This window comes from Hemiscyllium ocellatum, chromosome 2, assembly GCF_020745735.1.
Source record: "Hemiscyllium ocellatum isolate sHemOce1 chromosome 2, sHemOce1.pat.X.cur, whole genome shotgun sequence".
NCBI lineage: Eukaryota > Metazoa > Chordata > Chondrichthyes > Orectolobiformes > Hemiscylliidae > Hemiscyllium > Hemiscyllium ocellatum.
The window spans coordinates 66,906,071-66,925,275 of record NC_083402.1 but is presented as its reverse complement, the minus strand read 5'-3'; the positions used below and the strand labels follow the sequence as shown (position 1 = coordinate 66,925,275).

Sequence of the window (19,205 nt, the reverse complement as noted above, 5' to 3'; positions counted from 1 at the left end):
TCAAACCATGGCACAACTATGATCCTTCTGTAGTTACTATGTCTTTTTATGAATTACATATTTTATTTGGCTTATTCTTTTCTTGAGATACTTGTCTTCAAGTTACAAAAAAAGTACAGATTTAAAATAGCAAGATGGCAAGCGAGGTCTAACTTTTCACTGATTTGGAGATGCCGGTGTTGGACTGGGGTGTACAAAGTTAAAAATCACACTACACCAGGTTATACTCCAATAGGTCTATTTGGAAGCACTAGCTGTCAGAGCGCTGCTCCTTCATCAGGAAGTTGTGTAGTCCACAACCACCTGATGAAGGAGCAGCGGTCCAAATGTTAGTGTTTCCAAATGAACCTGTTGGACTATAACTTAGTGTTGAGAGATATTTTAACTTTGTAACTTTTTAGTAGTTACATTTCTGTGAAAATTCTGAATAGAATGTAGCTGAAATTTTAACTGTGAAAACATTCATCTACCTTTTTCACATCCAGTGCACATTCCATTAATGCACTCACACTTCCAACTTCACGCAAGATCTTTTTGCTGTTTACATCAGCTCGCCAGGATAAATTTCGTAATACACTAGCAATTACCTGTAACAGGAAGTTATAGTTTACATATAAATGAAAATAATGCAATTCTTTTCCTGGAATTGCCAATTTTATTTCATTTTCTCCTTTATTCCTAATGCATGGCAGGTCATTAAATTCTCTCATGTTAATAAATAAAAAATTTCCCTGAAGTCTAACAGAAAAAAAATCATAAAAAAATGTTCAAGATGGTAAACTTGTCTTAGAACTCTTCTTGCAAATAAAAGCTTGGCTGGAAAATGAGATAATGAGTCCAGAGACAATATATTCCAGTTAGGTTGAAAGGCAAGGCTGGTAGGTGTAGGGAATGCTGGATGACAAGAGAAATCGAGATTTCAATCAAGAGGAGGAAGGAAGCATATGTCAGGTATAGACAGCAGGGATTGAGTGAATCCCAAGAGAAATATAAAAGCAGTAGGAGTATACTTAAGAAGGAAATCAGGAGGGCAAAAATGGGACATGAGATAGCTTTGGCAAATAGGGTTAAGGAGAATCCAAAGGGATTCTACAAATATATTAAGGACAAAAGAATAACAAGGGAGAATTGGGCCCCTTAAAGATCAGCAAGGCAGCATATGTGTAGAACCACAGGAGATGGGGAGATACTAAACGAGTATTTTGCATCAGTGTTTACTGTGGAGAAGGATATGAAAGACCCATAAATGTGGATGAATCCCCAGAACCTGATCAGGTATACCCTAGAACTGTGTGGGAACCTAGGGAAGTGATTGCTTGGCCCTCCTTGCTGAGATCTTTGTATCATTGATAGCCACAGGTGGTGCGCCAGAAGACTGGAGGTTGCCTAATGTGGTGCCACTGTTAAAGCAAGATGGTAAGGAAAAGTCAGAGAACTACAGACTGGTGAGCCTGACATCAGTGGGCAAGTTGTTGGAGGGAATCGTGAGGAACAGAATTTACATGTATTTAAAAGAGCAAGGACTGATTAGGGATGGTCAACATGACTTGGTGCATGGGAAATTGTGTCTCATTAACTTGATTCAGTTTTTTGAAGTAGTAACCGAGGGGATTAATGTGGGCAAAGCCATGGACATGATATATATGGACTTCAGTAAAGCATTCAACAAGGTTTTGCATGGTAGACTGGTTAGCAGAGTTAGATCACAGGGAGGACTAGTCATTTGGATACAGAGCTGGCTCAAAGGTAGAAGACAGAGGGTGGTGGCAGAGATTTGCTTTTCAGGCTGGAGGCTTGTAACCAGCGCTGTGTCAAAGGACCACATGTCCACTGTTTTTCATCATTTATATAAATGATTTGGATGTGAACATTGGAAGTATGGTTAGTAAACTTACAAATGACACCAAAATCAGAGGTGTAGTGGAAATCTGCCTCAAAGTACAAGAGGACCTTTATCTGAAGGGCCAGTGGGGTTGTGTGGCAGATGGAGTTTAATTTAGATAAATGTGAGGTGCTGCATTTTGGAAACGCAAGTCAGGGCAGGACTTATACACTTAATGGTAAGGTCCTGGGGAGTGTTGCTGAACAAAGAGACCTTGGAGTGCAGGATCATAGGTCCTTGAAAGTGGAGACACAGGTAGACAGGAGAATGAAGGCGGCATTTGGTATGCTTGCTTTTATTGGTCAGTGCATTGAGTACACTAGTTGAAAGGCCATGTTGTAGCTGTACATGACATTGGGTAGGCCACTTTTAGAATGCCACGTTCAATTCTGGTCTTCCTGCTATAGAAAGCATATTGTGAAACTTGAAAGGATTCAGAAAAGATTTATAAGAATGTTGCCAGGGTTTGAGCTATACGGAGAGGCTGAATAGGCTGGGGCTGTTTTCCATGGAGTGTTGCAGGCTAAGGCATGACCTTACAGAAGTTTATAAAATCATGAGGGGCATGGATAGGGTGAATAGCCAAGGTCTTTTCTCTGGTATGGGGGAGTCCAATACTAGAAAGCATAGATTTAGGGTGAGGGGGAAAGATTTAAAAGGGAGCTAAGGGGCAGCTTTTCATGCAGAGGGTGGTGTGTGTATGGAATGAGCAACCAGAGGAAGTGGCTGAGGCTGATACAATAACATTTAAATGGCATCTGGATGGGTTTATGAATTTAGAGGGATATGGGCCAAATGGGTGGCAAATGGGACTACATTAATTTAGGATATCTGGCTGGGATGGGCAGTTGGACCAAAGGGTCTGTTTCCATGCTGCCCACCTCTATGACTAAATGATCTAATTGGATTAAAAGGCGAGGAACTGTACATATAACTAAAAAAAAATTGAAATGGATAATAAGCAATATGCAGCATTTTCTCCAAATTAAAGATAGCATTACAATTATCAATGAACTATTATTTCGCTATTTTCCATATAGTTTCAACTTGGCAAGACAGTTCCCTGTCAAATGATCTGTTTAATATGTTTACTGCACTTAGCAAAGTCTTATACTTCAAATGACCTTGCTTACCCAATATGATTACCAGAGGCTTTAAAAATTGTATATAGTGAATTCCACTGATACTTTTACCTGCTGTAGGTCTTCACTTTCTGACTTCAGTTGAGCTACCATTGCTCTCATACAGCCCTTCATAGAGCAGAGTGTGGCCTGTGAAGAGGAAACATCAGTGCAGAAACAGCTCTTACACAAATGTAATTTGATTTTTTTATAATGGTAAGATTGCTGAAACATTTCAATCATGAGAAGTGGGAAACTTGAACTAATAATAAATGCAAACTGCAACACCAACTGCAGTCTAGAGTGCCACCATGCCATGTACTTTCGGAAGCCTGAAGGCAGATGCCAGCCCTAAGTAAGGCACTGGAAGAGCATTGTTCTCTACCTCTCACCCCATTACAGCTTTGGCTCAAGACCTTCAATTAGTTTGATCAATTTTAATACAACTATTTAGGCAAATTAATTGGGAATTATACAACAATTTAATTTCAGGTTTTTTTGTAAACCTCAAAATTTTATAGATGCTAGAATTGTGAAACAAAGCAGAAAATACTGGAAACATAAGGTAAGAGAATAGATAAGTTCAATTTTTTTGAATGCATGATTCACAGAAGCTTAGTATTCAGGTACAGCAAGTTATGGAATGTGAGGTGCTGCAAGGAATGACATCCTTTATTAAAGATGTAATGCTTCAATAATACAGAACATTGGTTAGCAAGTTGAGAAGATTTGTAGCTCAGATTGAGGTTCTGGATGTTGGTTTGCTCGCTGAGCTAGAAGGTTCATTTTCGGACGTTTTGTCACCATACTAGGTAACATCTTCAGCGAGACTCCGGACAAGGCACTGCTGGAGTTTCCTGCTTTCTATTTATATGTTTGGGTTTCCTTGGATTGGTGATGTCATAGGGCATTGGTGCGCAATCTTATTCTCCTTATTTAAGGAAGGAAATAAATACAGGTGGAGGATCAGAGGTGGTTTATTAGATTGAAAAATGGGAATCAGCAGTTTGTCTAATAATGAAAGACTGGACAAGCTTGGCTTTTCACTGGAGTTTGGATGGGGGGTGTGGGAAGAGATGATTTAATTGAAATTCATAATATTCTGAGTGGTCATGATAGGTGACTATGGAAAGGATGCTGTCTTGTGTGGGTTAGTCCAGAAGTAAGGAACACCATTTTAAACTTGGGAGTTGCCCTTTCAGGGCAGAGATTGGAGAAATGCTTTTCCCATCAGAGGGCTGTGCGACTTTGGATCTCTCTGCCTTAAAAGGTAATGGAGCCGGGGTCATTGAATATTTTTAAAGTAGAGGTAGATGCTGCTCATTACGCAAGGCGTAAAAGGTTATGGGGTAGTTGGGAATGTAGAACTTAGATGATGAACAAATCAGTAATGATCTTATCGAATAGCAGTGTAGGTTTCAGGGGCCAATTAGCCTACTGCTGCTCCTAATTCATGTGTTGGTATGTTTAAGATACAAAATCTAAAAGAAAATCTACAATAAACTGCCTACCTTATTTGCAACATCCCCAAAAGTTAAATTTGTAAGTGCCATCCCAGCATATCTTCGTAATGTGACACTGTAATGGTCATCGGTGAGTCCATACATTTCACAATCAACTTGCAACAATTCAGCTATTGCCTGCAAACCACCTGCGTATCAAAATAACATTAGTCAAAATTCAACTTCTTTACAAAAACTATTTTTTTAAAAAGCAAAAGAATGAAAAGCATCTTAAAAAGTTAAGCATGCCAAAAAATAACTCCTAATTGCACACTGTGGAATTCAATGTGATAAGCTTTGGCACTCAAATGGATAAATAGGTTCACAAAAAGGTCTACAAAATATTCCAATACTTGCATAGTGCTTTCTTGAAAAGCATGTCATTGTTCATTTCAGTGTTTATGAAACCTTGTTGCACATATATTAGTTGCCGATAGTCTTTTCCTATTCTTACATATCCATATACTACTGAATATTCAGAGCCCTGACAAGATGTTGATGTTTCTGTTGAGGTACTGGTGTTGGACTGGGTGGATAAAGTTACTTTGACAACGACAATTCACTCTTGCCCCAAAATCTGGATATGTAGATAGCAGAGTGCATTGTTTCACAATCTTCTGGAGGGTCTGTATTATAAAAATAGGCTGGGACATTTTTCACTGGAGGGCAGGAGGTTGAGGGGTGACTTATGGAGGCTTATAAATTTGTATCAGGCATGATTTCCCTAAAGTGGGTGAGTTTACAACTAGGAAACATATTTTGAAGGTGAGAGGAAAAATATTTAAAGAGGGCATGAGGGACAACCTTTTCTTTTAAACAGAGTGGTTTGTGTGTGGAATGAACTGCCAGAGGAAGTGAAGGATGCGGGTACATTTACAACACTTAAGAGACATTTGGATAAGTACATGAATAGACGGATATGGGCCAAATGCAGGCAGGTGGGATTAGTTTAGTTTGGGAACATGGTCGGAGTGGACTGGTTGGACTGAAGGGTCTGTTTCTGTACTCCAAGACTCTATTTTTGTCATTTCCTCACATTAACTTAAAAGGTGCTTTCTGGGAGGTACGATTACATTCTTACAGTTCCATTTTCTCTTTCATTCTCCCCATCATTATTTTCTCCCATTCCTGCTCAGTCATTCTAAATTAATTTTACAGATCAAAAATATTGTGCTCCGATTTGGAGACCAATAAAAGGGATGACATTTCAGAGACACTGCAATTCGTTCTAGCCGAAGAGCTCTGAAGTGATTCATATCAGTTGTGGTGCAATTAAATTTTGAATACATCAAACTTTACAGAATAGGACACACAAACTTTCCAATCTAGACAACAAGACTGCATTATTTACCTAGTTCATTCATTGCATGCCTGTGTTCCTCATCAAATGAAAGCTTCATAAGTACGCACACTGCAGGACAGATCTGGTGCTCCACCGGCGATGGCACTGTAGCAGCACAACAGATATACAAAGCTTAAAAAGGCAATTCAAATTTACAAATGTTCTATTTTCACTACTTCAATATAATAAATCTTCCAAACAATAATTTTAGAATTCAAAGTTAATTAAAATCAATCTTAGCAAACAAAAGCTGATCTAATAGCCAGAGAAAAACTATTTGTTATTTAATAAGTTAATGTAGTTGAAACAAATCTTTGTTTGACATCTTACAGCAGTGCAGAGTTAAAGTCAAAATTTTGAAATTATACTGCATATTTGGTTGGTATTATTCACACATGTTGACCCATCTACTCGCTTTAACTGGCTAGTGAGCATACAAATGTGAAACCAAGGCCAAAGCATCCAATTTTTTACCTTCTGTTTAAACAAAAACAGCCCTACTCGTATGCACACAGTTAAGAAAGCTGAACACTTGAATCAAATTTGTTGTTTATGAGGATGACACCCAATATGCCCCTGTGTTTTAACAGTTTATCATTCTAAGCCAAAATCACACCAACTAAATGAACATATATGGTTAACTCTTCAGTTAAACATTGCCATATAAGACAGAAAATAAATTACACTTTTATTGTAGAAATAGATAAAAACCTAAACTTAGAGCAGACCGTAGCATTTTCCTAACTATAGATGTCAGGCTAACTGGCCTGTAATTTCCTGACTCCTTTTAAGTATTGGGATTTGCCACATTGCCATCCTCCAATCTGCCAGTACTGTTCCAGAATTTATAAAGTTTTGGACGATGACAACTAATACATTGATATTTTCAATGGCTACCTCCTTTAGGCAACTCTCAGTCCCAATAGTTTCTACAGAACTATTAAAGTAATAATAATCTCCTTCAATTCTGCCTTCCCAAAGACCCTTGCTTCCCTGACATTTCTTGGAAGTTATTGCCGTCTTCTTTTGAGATGACAGAACTGAAGTACAATGCAAATACCTTTTATCCACATGATCAAAAAGAAATATTCTTTGCATTTTGGCAGGCAGGTTTTCTATTGCAACACCGCTACATTTAAAATAAGTAGCGGGGGGAGGGGACAAAATGGATGTTTAAAAAGGAAATTGCAGGGAAAGTTAGAACAAGAGAAGTCAAGAAAAATAACTGTATCAATGAGGCAGAAAACTTGGAAAGGGATCATGCTGTAAGGTTGAGTGAAATAAGGGTTGATGGGAAGGGTGAGAGCAGTAACAAATTAAAAATACTATATATGAATGCACGAAGCATTAGACATAAGATGGATGAGCTTGAGGCTCTTTTGGAAATTGGCAGATACGATATTGTGGGGATAACTGAGATGTGGCTTCAAGTGGACAGGGCCTGGGAAATGAATATTCAAGGCTACACGTGTTATCGTAAGGACAGACTGACGGGCAGAGAGGGTGGGGTGGCCTTGTTGTTAAGGGAGGATATTCAGTCCCTTGTGATGGGGGAACTTGAGTCAGGGGATGTAGAGTCAGTGTGGATAGAGCTGCAAAATACTAAGGGTAATAAGACCCTCTTGGGAGTCATCTACAGGCCCCCAAACAGTAGTCTGGATGTCGGATGTAAGATGAATCAGGAACTGAAATTGGCCTGTAGCAAAGATGTTCTACAGTTGTTATGGGGGATTTTAACATGCAGGTAGACTGGGAGAATCAGGATGGTATTGGACCTCAAGAAAGAGACTTTGTGGAGTGCCTCAGATGGATTCTTAGAGCAGCTGGTGCTGGAGCCGACCAGGGAGAAGGCAATTCTGGATCTGGTATTGTGTAACGAACCAGAATTGGTCAGAGACCTCGAAGTGAAGGAGCCATTGGGAAGGAGTGACCATAATACAATAAAGCTTCAATCTGCAATTTGAGAGGGAGAGGGTACAGTCGGAAGTGACAGTACTTCTGTTGAATAAAGGGAACTATGGAGCTATGAGGGAGGAGCTGGCCAAAGTTCAATGGTGCAATACCTTAGCAGGGATGACCGTGGAGAAACAATGGTGGATATTTCTGGGTATAATGCAGAAGTTGCAGGATCAGTTTATTCCTAAAAGGAAGAAAGATCCCAGGAGGAGGCATGGGCGGCCGTGCCTAACGAGGGAAGTTAAGAAACATATAAAGTTAAAAGAGTAAAAGTATAACATAGCAAAGATAAGTGGGAAAATGAGGACTGGGAAGCCTTTAAAGAGCAACAGAGGATTACTAAGAAGGAAATACGCAGAGGAAAAATGAGGTACGAAGGTAAACTGGCCAATAATATAAAGGAGGATAATAAAAGCTTTTTTAAGTACGTGCAAGGCAAAAAAAAATGGTTAGGACTAAAATTGGACCCTTGAAGACTGAAACAGGGGAATATATTACGGGGAACAAAGAAATGGCAGAAGAATTAAATGGGTACTTCAGATCTGTGTTCACTGGAGAAGACACTGAAGTAACAGTGGCTGAAGGACCTGAACTTAAGGGAATCTATATTTGCCAGGATTTGGTGTTGGAGAGACTGTTAGGCCTGAAGGTTGATAAGTCTCCAGGGCCTGATGGTCTACATCCCAGGGTACTGAAGGAGGTGGCTCAGGAAATCGTGGATGTGTTGGTGATTATTTTCCAGAGTTCGATAGATTCGGGGTCGGTTCCTGAGGATTGGAGGGTGGCTAATGTTATACCACTTTTTAAGAAAGGTGGGAGAGAGAAAGCAGGAAATTATAGACCAGGTAGTCTGACCTCAGTGGTGGGAAAGATACTGGAGTCTATTATAAAAGGATGAAATTACGGCATATCTGGATAGTAGTAACAGGATAGGATAGAGTCAGCATGGATTTATGAAGGGGAAATCATGCTTGACTAATCTTCTGGAATTTTTTGAGGATGTAATTCTGAAGATGGACGAGGGAGATCCAGTAGATGTAGTGCACCTGGACTTTCAGAAAGCTTTTGATAAAGTCCCACACAGGAGGTTAATGAGTAAAATTAGGGTGCATGGTATTGGGGGCAAAGTACTAGATTGGATTGAAAATTGGTTGGCTGATAGGAAACAAAGGGTAGTGATAAACGGCTCCATTTCGGAATGGCAGGCAGTGACCAGTGGGGTACCGCAGGGATCCGTGCTGGGACTGCAGCTTTTTACAATATATGTTAATGATATAGAAGATGGTATCAGCAATAACGTTAGCAAATTTGCTGATGATACAAAGCTGGGTGGCAGGGTGAAATGTGATGAGGATGCTAGGAGATTACAGGGTGACCTGGACAAGTTAGGTGAGTGGGCAGATGTATGACAGATGCAGTTTAATGTGGATAAATGTATGGTTATCCACTTTGGTGGCAAGAATAGGAAGGCAGATTACTACCTGAATGGAATCAAGTTAGGTAAAGGGGCAGTACAAAGAGATCTGGGTGTTCTTATACACCAGTCAATGAAGGCAAGTATGCAGGTATAGCAGGTAGTGAAGGCGACTAATAGCATGCTGGCCTTCATAACAAGAGGAATTGAGTATAGAAGCAAAAACGTGCTTCTGCAGCTGTACAGGGCCCTGGTGAGACCACACCTGGAGTATTGTGTGCAGACTGGTCTCCAAATTTGAGGAAAGACATTCTGGCTATTGAGGGAGTGCAGCGTAGGTTCACGAGGTCAATTCCTGGAATGGCGGGACTATCTTATGTTGAAAGATTGGAGCGACTGGGCTTGTATACCCTTGCGTTTAGAAGACTGAGAGGGGGATCTGATTGAGATATATAAGATTATTTAAGCTTTAACACTCTGGAGGCAGGAAACATGTTCATGCTGACGGGTGAGTGCCGAACCAGAGGATACAGCTTTAAAATATGGGGTAGACCATTTAGGATAGAGAGGAGGAGAAACTTCATCACCCAGAGAGTGGTGGCTGTGTGGAATGCTCTGCCCCAGAGGGCAGTGGAGGCCCAGTCTCTGGATTCATTTAAGAAAGAGTTGGATAGAGCTCTCAAAGATAGTGGAATCAAGGGTTATGGAGATAAGGCAGGAAGAGGATACTAATTAGGAATAATCAGCCATGATCATATTGAATGGTGGTGCAGGCTCGAAGGGCTGAATGGCCTACTCCTGCACCTATTGTCTATTGTATATTTCTAGGATTCTAGGCTACAGTCAAGTGTCATAAAATGGGATTAGAATAAATTGGTACATGTTTTTGACCAGAGCAGACTTGATGAGTTGAAGAGTCTACATCTGTGCTGCATGACCTAAAAATTGAAAGTCTTTTTGAAAGTGAACCCAAACAGATCTGTCGACATGTTGAATTCAGGCCCTTCAGGGAAAGAAAAGACCCTTTGCTTGCCTGAATGGACCGAATTTCTTTCTCCCCAAGAATCCAAACTCAGCATGTCCAAAGCTCTATTTGGGTTCTTAGGGGGAAAAAAAAAGCTTTGCTGTTAGGTCCATTTGGGCCAAGCAACTTTTCTCCAACAACTCCCCACCCCCAACACACACACACACACACACACCTAAACATATTCAAACCTATCCAAAAACCAAAAAATGTCCTTTCCCAAAAAAAAAGCTGGTCCCAAGATTTTGGGATAAATAGCTCTTGACCTATAATAGTTTAAATTGCTCTGCCATTTCCTGTTTCAGCTTGTAAAAGGCCTACACTTATTTTCATTAATTTTGAGGTTTAATATTCCTTACAAATTTACTGTCATACTCTTATTTCCCTCGTTCATCAACCTCGGGGACCTTCTTTGCTGAATTTTAAACTGGACCCAGGCCTGTTATATATTTGAGCAACATTATACAATTCCTTTTAGGATTTAACATGAACAGGAACCAAACACGTCACAAATCCCTAACTTATTGCTAACCATGAGTGGATTACAATCCAGTGAATTGACATAATACACTGCTAAAATGTAACTAGCCACCAGGAATAGCCAAAGCTGGCTGCCAGGGATCATTTTAATGGCTGGCTTCACAACATGAAGGTGTAAAGGTTGTGTTTGCTGACACTGCATTTAAAGGGAAATAATCTGTTTTGGTGCGGGTGACATACTGAGCAATGCCAATAATATGCTTTCTTTAGAGTTTCACTTCCCCACTGAGAATACTTCTGTTTAAATCTGTCAAATACTAGAACAATATCTATAACTATATTGGAAAACAAACATGCTTTCTGTATAATGATTTCCCTTATGCCAACAGCTGTATCCCAAGCAGAACAGACTGAAAGGATGATCGATTGTTTAAAAAAAGTGAAATTCTTCAGGCTGTGATACTGAGAAAACAATCTCAGACTGAATTATAAATTCAACTTAATAAACACTTAAAAGTAATTGCCATATATATTTGTATACAAACTATGTTATAATCAAAGAATTTAAAACCAGAACTTATCTACATTACTTTTCTTATTAAAAGCTACTTCTTTACTAAAAAGATGCACCAAAAAACATTACACTGTAAAGAAAATGTCATACTTGGATTTTTATCCTGATCCACGCCTTGCTCATGTGCTTCCTGCCATTCCCAGCACGTCTCACAGTAAGCACGGATTTGTTCTAGTAAGTGAAGTACACGGGTCTCCCGTCTTCCTCTCTTGTCATCTGGCTGTGAATGGATGATATTGTGTAGTGCAGCACTAGCCCGCGCACGGGCCTCCTTACTGCCACGTGAATTGCCAAGCAGCACAGAGTCTTTATCATTGCCGTGCAAAAGCTGTATCAGCAGCGGAAGACACCCAGACTGACGCATAGCTATACAGCTGTCCTGAGAACTAGACATTGCTAGCAAAGTTCGAGACATATCATCCTTGTCGTGTGTACCAAGCATTGACAGCAGCGAATATACCATTTCCACCTATAGCCCAAGTGAATTAAAAAGGTTAAATTCTGTTCATATCATAGGATCAATAATTAATGACGTGAAGTCAAATTACAGAAAACTTGACAAAAATTACACTGTTTAAAGACCTTTATGACAGAAGCCATTTTTACCTTAGCAGATGTGGAATGAGAAAATTCTTACCAATTCAATGGTGTCTCGACAATAAACTAAATATATCCCATCATTTGCACTCCATTATTAGAAATGATATCATAATTGGACAATATCAGAAGATCCAAATCCATTTCAAATAAAATTAATCAATGCCTTTTACTAAATATTTTAAGTAATTTATAATTAACCTATTCAGAGATGTTATCACACATCTCTGGAGCAGGCAAGACTTGAACCCAAGCCTCTTGACTTGGAGGTATGGACACTACCACTGCACCAGAAGAGCCCTGCAGTCGATATTTTATACTAGATGTAATAAATATTATATACTGCAGATTTACAATCACAATGCACAGAAAGGGGACTTGCAGCTCTTATGGCGCAGTGACAGCATCCCTATTTCTAGGCCAGTAGACCCCAGTTGAAGTCTTACTGACTCCAGAGATGTGGAGTAACATGTCTGAGAATGTTGATTAGTCAGCATCTAGAAGATGGTCTTAGGATTCTTCTGGTGCATTTGTAGCATTCCTGTCTCTGAGCCAGGAGATCCAGGTTCAAGTCCCACCTGCTCCAGAAGTACATAATACCATCTCTAAACAAGTTGATTTTAAAATTATTAATAAATAAATAAGGATTTAAGGGCCCTTGTGGTACAGTGGTAGTATCCCTAACTGGTCCAGGAGGCCTGAGTTCAAGCCCCACCTGCTCCAGAGGTGTGATAACATCTGAACAGATTGATTAGAAAGCATCTAGAAGGGGGGTGTAGGACTCTTCTAGCACACTGGTAGTATCCCTATCTTTTGGCCACAAAGTCAGGGTTCAAGTCCGACCGCCCTTGGTGAGTCAGTGTGTCTGAACAGGTTGATTAAAAATATCTACTTCCATAGAAGTTTACTAGTGCACAAAACTTAGCTTGAATAATTATGTGATCCAATGGATAAGGTGTCTAACTTTGGTATGTTTTGCGATGATTGTAGATTTAACTCCCATTGCCATCGCTTTAAGGACTCTTGTGCAGGAGTAGCATCCCTAACTCTGGGCCAGGAGGTATGGGTTCAAGTCCCATCTGATCAAGAGGTGTGCCTGAACAAGCTGACTGAAAATATCTACACAGTTTAGAGTAAGGCTCTTATGGTGCCGTGGTTGTGTCCCTATATCTGGGCCAGAAAGTCTGGGTTCAAATCCAACCTACTTCAGGGGGTGATATGAACACACTTGAACATGTGGATTAAAACTGCACAGTACAGAAATGATTAAATTGGTTCCTTTTGGCATTTAAGCTCTATTAGTAATTTTCCATCTTCCTTAAAATTAAACCCATCATCATGTCCACCTTCTTTAAACTAAACCTACCAGCATGTCCTTCTATCAGTTTCTCATTTTGTATTTCTTCTTGAATAAATCTTTGCTACTTGCCTTAATCATATAGCAATGTATTCCACATTCTTTGGACAGAGGTTCCTCCTGAATCCCTATTAGACATTTTACTTACCATGTTAGACATTATGGCCTCTACTTTGGACTCCCCACAAGTGCAAATATTTTTGCTACATTTATACTTCATTTTCAATTACATCAACCCTTTCATTATCTTAAAGCCATCCCCAGCAGCTGCCTCTTTTATATACAGAAGACCCACACCCTACTCAATTCTACCTGGAATGTCATTCTTTTATTTCTTCTAGCATTTTGGTAATTTTTTGGATCTTCAATGCTTCTAAATGAAAAACTGAACCATGTAAAGCATTCCAAATATAGCTGAACTAAATTTAATTTAATGTGCCTTCTCTTTAAGTCTAATTATTTTTAAATCATCCTGTTTAGATGTGTTAAGATGTCTCTCAGAGCAGGTGGCATTTAAACTAAACCTTCTAATCTAGGAGGTAGAGACACTACCACAATACAACAGGAGCTTTACACATCTAATCTATCCTTTCAGAAATTAACCCCATGATTTTGATTTTTAAATTGACTCATTATCTTTTTGGGCCAGAGGGAAAAAGGATTGGCTCCCTCCTGTGCCACATTTATTCTATGATTATGTACAACTAATTTGAACAATGTGGATCTCTATAATATTTTTGCTCCTATATAAATTCAGATTATTATCCATGCACTCTGAAGCTTCCTAATTCTTTACACTGATCATGTTTATCTATTTTGAAACTCATTTGTTAATTACTATAAGTTTGTATTTTGTTTGATTTTCCTCAGTATTTATTAAACTTAGCAATTTGGAATCATCTACAAATTCTAAAATTGTATTTCTGATTCCCAAAACAAACTAGGAATACATAATCAACAGTTGTCTCAGTCCAGATCCCTTGTCGATCCCAGTCTGGATAGCTAACCTTAACATCTTTACAGCCAGTTTGTTATCGATATAATGTGCTAATGCGATATGCTCTGAATCTACGCATTCTGAAATTAGTTATATCTCTACTACCACGTAGCACCATTTTGAAGACCTTTTCAAAGTCCAAGCATGTTAAAGCACTCTTGTCTGTACTTTTTGCCATTTCTTCAGAAGTGTGGTAAGTTTGATCAAATATGGCATCCCCTTCTGAAATTCTAAACGAGAATTCTATTTTTGGTTGTGAGTTGCTTTTCCATTAGGACTTAATGGCAAGATTCCACTATCTTTCCTTTACCGTCTTCCTTAAAGGTCAAATAATTATAGGTTTTGAACTTGTTCTTTCTTGATTTAAAAATAATATAGGAACAATGTTAGCTGTTGCCAGACCGTTAGTGTTATTACATTTTTGAATAAATTGTTACATATGTATAAAAATGGGGCTTCTATTATTCTTTTTCCTAGCTTCTTCTAACATGAAGGGATACAATCAAACCAGACCTCAAAAGACAATACCTTTATCCTGGAAATCACCTTAGTGAACGTATATGAACTACATCCAATGCAAGAATATCCTTTCTAAAGTGTAAAACTGTACTCTAGGTCTGGCCCCACCAATGTCCTGCGCAGCATTTGCAAGACTTTGCTATTTTTACACTTCATTCCCTGTTGCCTTCCTAATTACTTACTACACCCTGACCTTGTGATTCACGTACATCCAGATCTCTTTACTGCAGCATTCCACAGTCCATTTCAGTAATATTCTGCTTTTCTATTCTTCCTGGAAAAGTGTAAAATGTAATTTTCGCATATTACTCCATCTACCAAAATTTTGCCTACAAATGATCTCTTTTGTATCTTCCTCAAAATTTGCTTTCCTGCCCATCGTTGAGTTGCCTGGAAATTTTGCTACAATACAGTTTGACATTTCAAAAATACCCCATTCATCTCGACTGTTTCTTGTAGTTACTAATCCTCTATCCTCATTGATATATTACCTATGCATCTTGGTAACCTTTTATGAGGCACCGTATTAAGAGCATTTTGAAAATCCAAACACATCACACCCTACTTGACTGGTCTTTATTCACCTAGCTGTTACATCCTTGAAGAACTCAGATAGTAAAACACTACCTTCATTTCACCAAACCATGCAAATCTGCATAACTGAAATACAATTTTAGAAATGTCCACTGAATTCTTAATGATGAATTCTAGCATTTTCCAATGACAGGTGTTAATATACCTTTAGTTCTTCACTTTTTGTCTCATCCATTTTTGAATAGATTTGGTACATTTGTGGTTTTCCAGCCCACTGAGACCTTTCCAGAATTTATTGCAGTTTGGAAGATTAAAGCCAATGCATCCACTGTCTTTGCAGATACTTCCTTCAACATCATGGGATGCAGACTAGCAGATCCAAATGACTCAACAGCCTTTCGAGCTATTAGTATCCCAAACACTATTCTCCTGGTCATTATTTGAAGTACCTCTTTTTTGCCCCTTGTTCCTGGTGTGCTTTTTGTATCTTCCAACTGTGAGATCAGGTATAAAATACTTGTCAAAGCTGCTGCCATTTCAATGCTTCCCATTATTGATCTTCCAGTCTTAACTTCTAAGGGACCAACAGTTACTCATTTATATACTCAGAGCTTTTTGCTGTGGATGCACATATTTTTCTAGGTTTTACTCATGTTGCAATTTCTCCCTTTTTTTGAAAAGAAAAGCCATCCTTAAACTTGTTTGTGGCAGTTTCCCAATGTTTTGGCCTCATGCTAACCTTTACTGCAATGCATGATTTTCTTTCAATTTATGTGGTCTCAAACAGCACAGTGGCTCAGTGGTTAGCACTGATGCCTCACAGCACTAGGGTTCCAGGTTCAATTACAGCCTCCGGCGACTGTCTGTGCGGAGTTTGCACATTCTCCTGGTGTCTGCTACGGTTTCCTCCCACAGGCACAAAGATGTGCAGGTCAGATGGATTGGCCATACTAAATTGCCTGTAGTGTTAGGTGTATTAGTCAGAGGGAAATGGGTCTGAGTGGGTTACTCTTCAGAGGGTCGGTGTGGTCTTGTGGGGCCAAAGGGCCTGTTTCCACACTGTAGGGAACCTAATTTAATCTAATCATAGAAAATAGGAGGATTAGACCATTCATTCTTTTAACTGGGTCTGCCATTCAATATTGATTACTTACCTAAGTATTATGTTCCTGTTTTCTCCCCCATACCCTTTGATCCTTTTAGTTCTAAGATAGCTATCATCTTGAAACTTTCAAATGTTTTGGCCTCATGCCTGTGGCAGAGAATTCACAGGCTTCACCATCTGTGTGAAGAAATTTCTCCTCATCTCAGTCCTAAATGGCATACTCTGTATTTTTAAACAGTGGCCCGGTCTGGACTCCCTGGTCATTGGGAACAAACTGCCTGTGTTTACCCTGTCTAGTCCTGCTATTAATTACCATGAAATTCCTTAATGAATCACAAATAGTACAACCTTCATATAGTCTCTCGCATTAGAATAAAATGCTTCTGCTGCAAACTCTATTCCTCATTTAGTGATTAGCTGCAACTTTAACATTATTAGAATTATGAGGAATAGTATCTCCTTCCTGCAGCCTCCTCCAGAGGGGAAAGATATAAAAGAGACCTAAGGGGCAACTTTTTCACGCAGAAGGTGATACGTGTATGGAATGAGCTGCCAGAGGAAGTGGTGGAGGCTGGTACAATTGCAACATTTAAAAGGCATCTGGATGGGTATATGAATAGGAAGGGTTTGGAGGGATATGGGCCGGGTGCTGGCAGGTGGGACTAGATTGGGTTGGGATATCTGGTCGGCATGATCGAGTTGGACTGAAGGGTCTGTTTCCATGCTGTACATCTCTATGGCTATGACTCTGTTTGAGAATTTGAGTCAAAGCATCAAAATGTCCCATTTAGACAGTGAGTTAAAAAAGGTTGAGTTCAAAAGTTTCACTTCTATTTGAAACAATGGAACATAGTATTCTAATCTATATGTTTACTGATTGAATACTCTTGAGACTTTCCTTTTCAACATTCTCAACATTTCTAACTAGGAAGCCAAAATGCTACCGGATGCCTTTATTCACTTATATAGTAACTTTAAAAAAAAATACATTAATGGGAAGTGGCCACTGCTAACTAGACCAGCATTTATTGCCCGTCCCTACTTGCTCAGAGTCTGAAGTCAGTCTAGGTTAAGTGCAACAGATTTCATTCCTTTAAAATCATTAGTGAACTAGACAGGTTTTTTACAACAAACGACAGTGGTTACATGTCCACTAATCAGCTAGCTTCTAGATCCAGACATTTTAAATTAAATTCAAATTGCACCACCTGCAATGTCGCATTTCTCCAGAGCATTAAACTGGTTTTCTGGATTACTAGTCCAGTGACATTTTCACCATGCCACTGCCTTCCCAAATTCCAAATATTTGAGAAGTAATATCTAAAGATAAGCATTATCTGCACAATATTATTACTCCAAATAATTTTTAATACTTAACCATATGTATCTAAATGTTTGCAGTTCAGTTCTTTAGTCCTATTGACTGGTACTATACTGACTCCTTGATTAAATTTACAATTACACCATATACAACATTTAAAGAAACAAATTCAAGCATTTAAAGCCAGCAAGCCCATTACAGAAAAGCAAGCTTTGCTACTTCTGCAGTTGCAATTAGAAGCAAAATGACAAAATATTGCCGGAATGAATAACATTCAGACAAATACCCAAATTTCAGGTCATTTTTAACCTTTTGTGCAGAACACTGTCATTTTGATTTTCTGGTTACAATATGGAAGTTATTTGAATATGTTCAACAAGTGATTTAATTACTTAATTTTAGTTCTGTTGATTTCTGCTAGAATTCTATTAGAACACTAAGTTCAATCAAATATAATCCTAATTATGAATCTTTCAGTTCTTCCTTTCCAATGTAGAGTACAGCTGTAATGATTGCCAATTAACATTACAAAGTATCATTTGGTAAATGTTGTCAAAGAACACAGTAAAGAATACAACATGCATGTGTTAATGAAAGAAAAGCTATACTGCTAAAACAGCCAAAGCATTGTTAAAATGGATATATTAGAAAAATGCAGTGTAGCGACCTGTAGTCTGGAATCTTCGGTTACCTTGGTACCCAGGTGGCTTGTCAATCTTCTGGGAACTGAGTAGGGATTACTACAGCTCATCACATTAGCAGCATCTTGTTCAACCTTTGATCCTGAATCCTAAAACACAGACAGAATTTGAAGCATTAAATATTGTTTCTGAAATGCTTTGAAATAAATAGAATTGAATAGCAACTTATTGTCACTTGTATTTATGAAAATACAGAGAGATGTGTATTGTATAAGTCACCACAATTTGGCGCTATTTTAATTACTGAAATTATAAAAATAAACAATTGAGACAAATATTCTAATGTTATATAATTCCTTCCTTTGTAGGAATATTATAGTCATTTTTTGAAAGTGACAAATTGGGATTAATTTTCACTACGCAATGGGACTTGGTGTAGGAGTGAGTGCCAAGAAAGATAGCTGTGGTTGCTGGAGGTCAGTCATCACAGCAAGAGTTATTCAGGATAGTGTCCTAGGTCAAATCAGCTTCAGCTGTTTCATCAATGACATCTCCTCCATAATAATCTTAGAAGCAGAGATGATGGCAAATCACTGCACAATGTTGAGCACCATTTACAACATCTCAGACTCTGAAGCTGCCTGTTGTGTAACAGCTTTAGGACCCTAAAACAACTTTGCTATGGTGTCATGGAGTTGCTCGATGCTAGGTAGAAATAGCGTAACGTGGTCAGAGTTGAGATGAGATAATACAGAGAAGTATATGGAGAGAACAGTGTTTCAATAATGTAAAAGTAAAATTAAGAGTTTGATATATCTCTGATCGTGTATTGCAGTATT

The 19,205-nt window shown here is 38.8% G+C and overlaps 1 protein-coding gene and 1 long non-coding RNA gene across 7 annotated transcripts in view; one reads left to right on the top strand and one right to left on the bottom strand.

Annotated features, from left to right (window-relative positions):
* Positions 1-19,205, bottom strand: part of apc (APC regulator of WNT signaling pathway) — a 193,807-nt gene that overhangs the window by 12,758 nt on the left and 161,844 nt on the right. For 3 of the 6 annotated variants that reach the window (XM_060837378.1, XM_060837387.1, XM_060837421.1), the window contains 6 exons: positions 18,393-18,515; positions 11,386-11,764; positions 5,857-5,952; positions 4,515-4,654; positions 3,076-3,153; positions 471-587 (listed from right to left, as the gene is read on the bottom strand). In XM_060837378.1, the coding sequence (XP_060693361.1) occupies positions 471-587; positions 3,076-3,153; positions 4,515-4,654; positions 5,857-5,952; positions 11,386-11,764; positions 18,393-18,515 (933 nt within the window). The remainder of the gene's footprint in view (positions 1-470; positions 588-3,075; positions 3,154-4,514; positions 4,655-5,856; positions 5,953-11,385; positions 11,765-18,392; positions 18,516-19,205) is intronic. The other 3 variants (XM_060837396.1, XM_060837405.1, XM_060837413.1) reach the window with 2 other exon arrangements.
* LOC132823502 (uncharacterized) overlaps positions 1-19,205 on the top strand; it is a 92,436-nt gene that overhangs the window by 42,294 nt on the left and 30,937 nt on the right. The gene's annotated exons all lie outside the window — the stretch shown is intronic.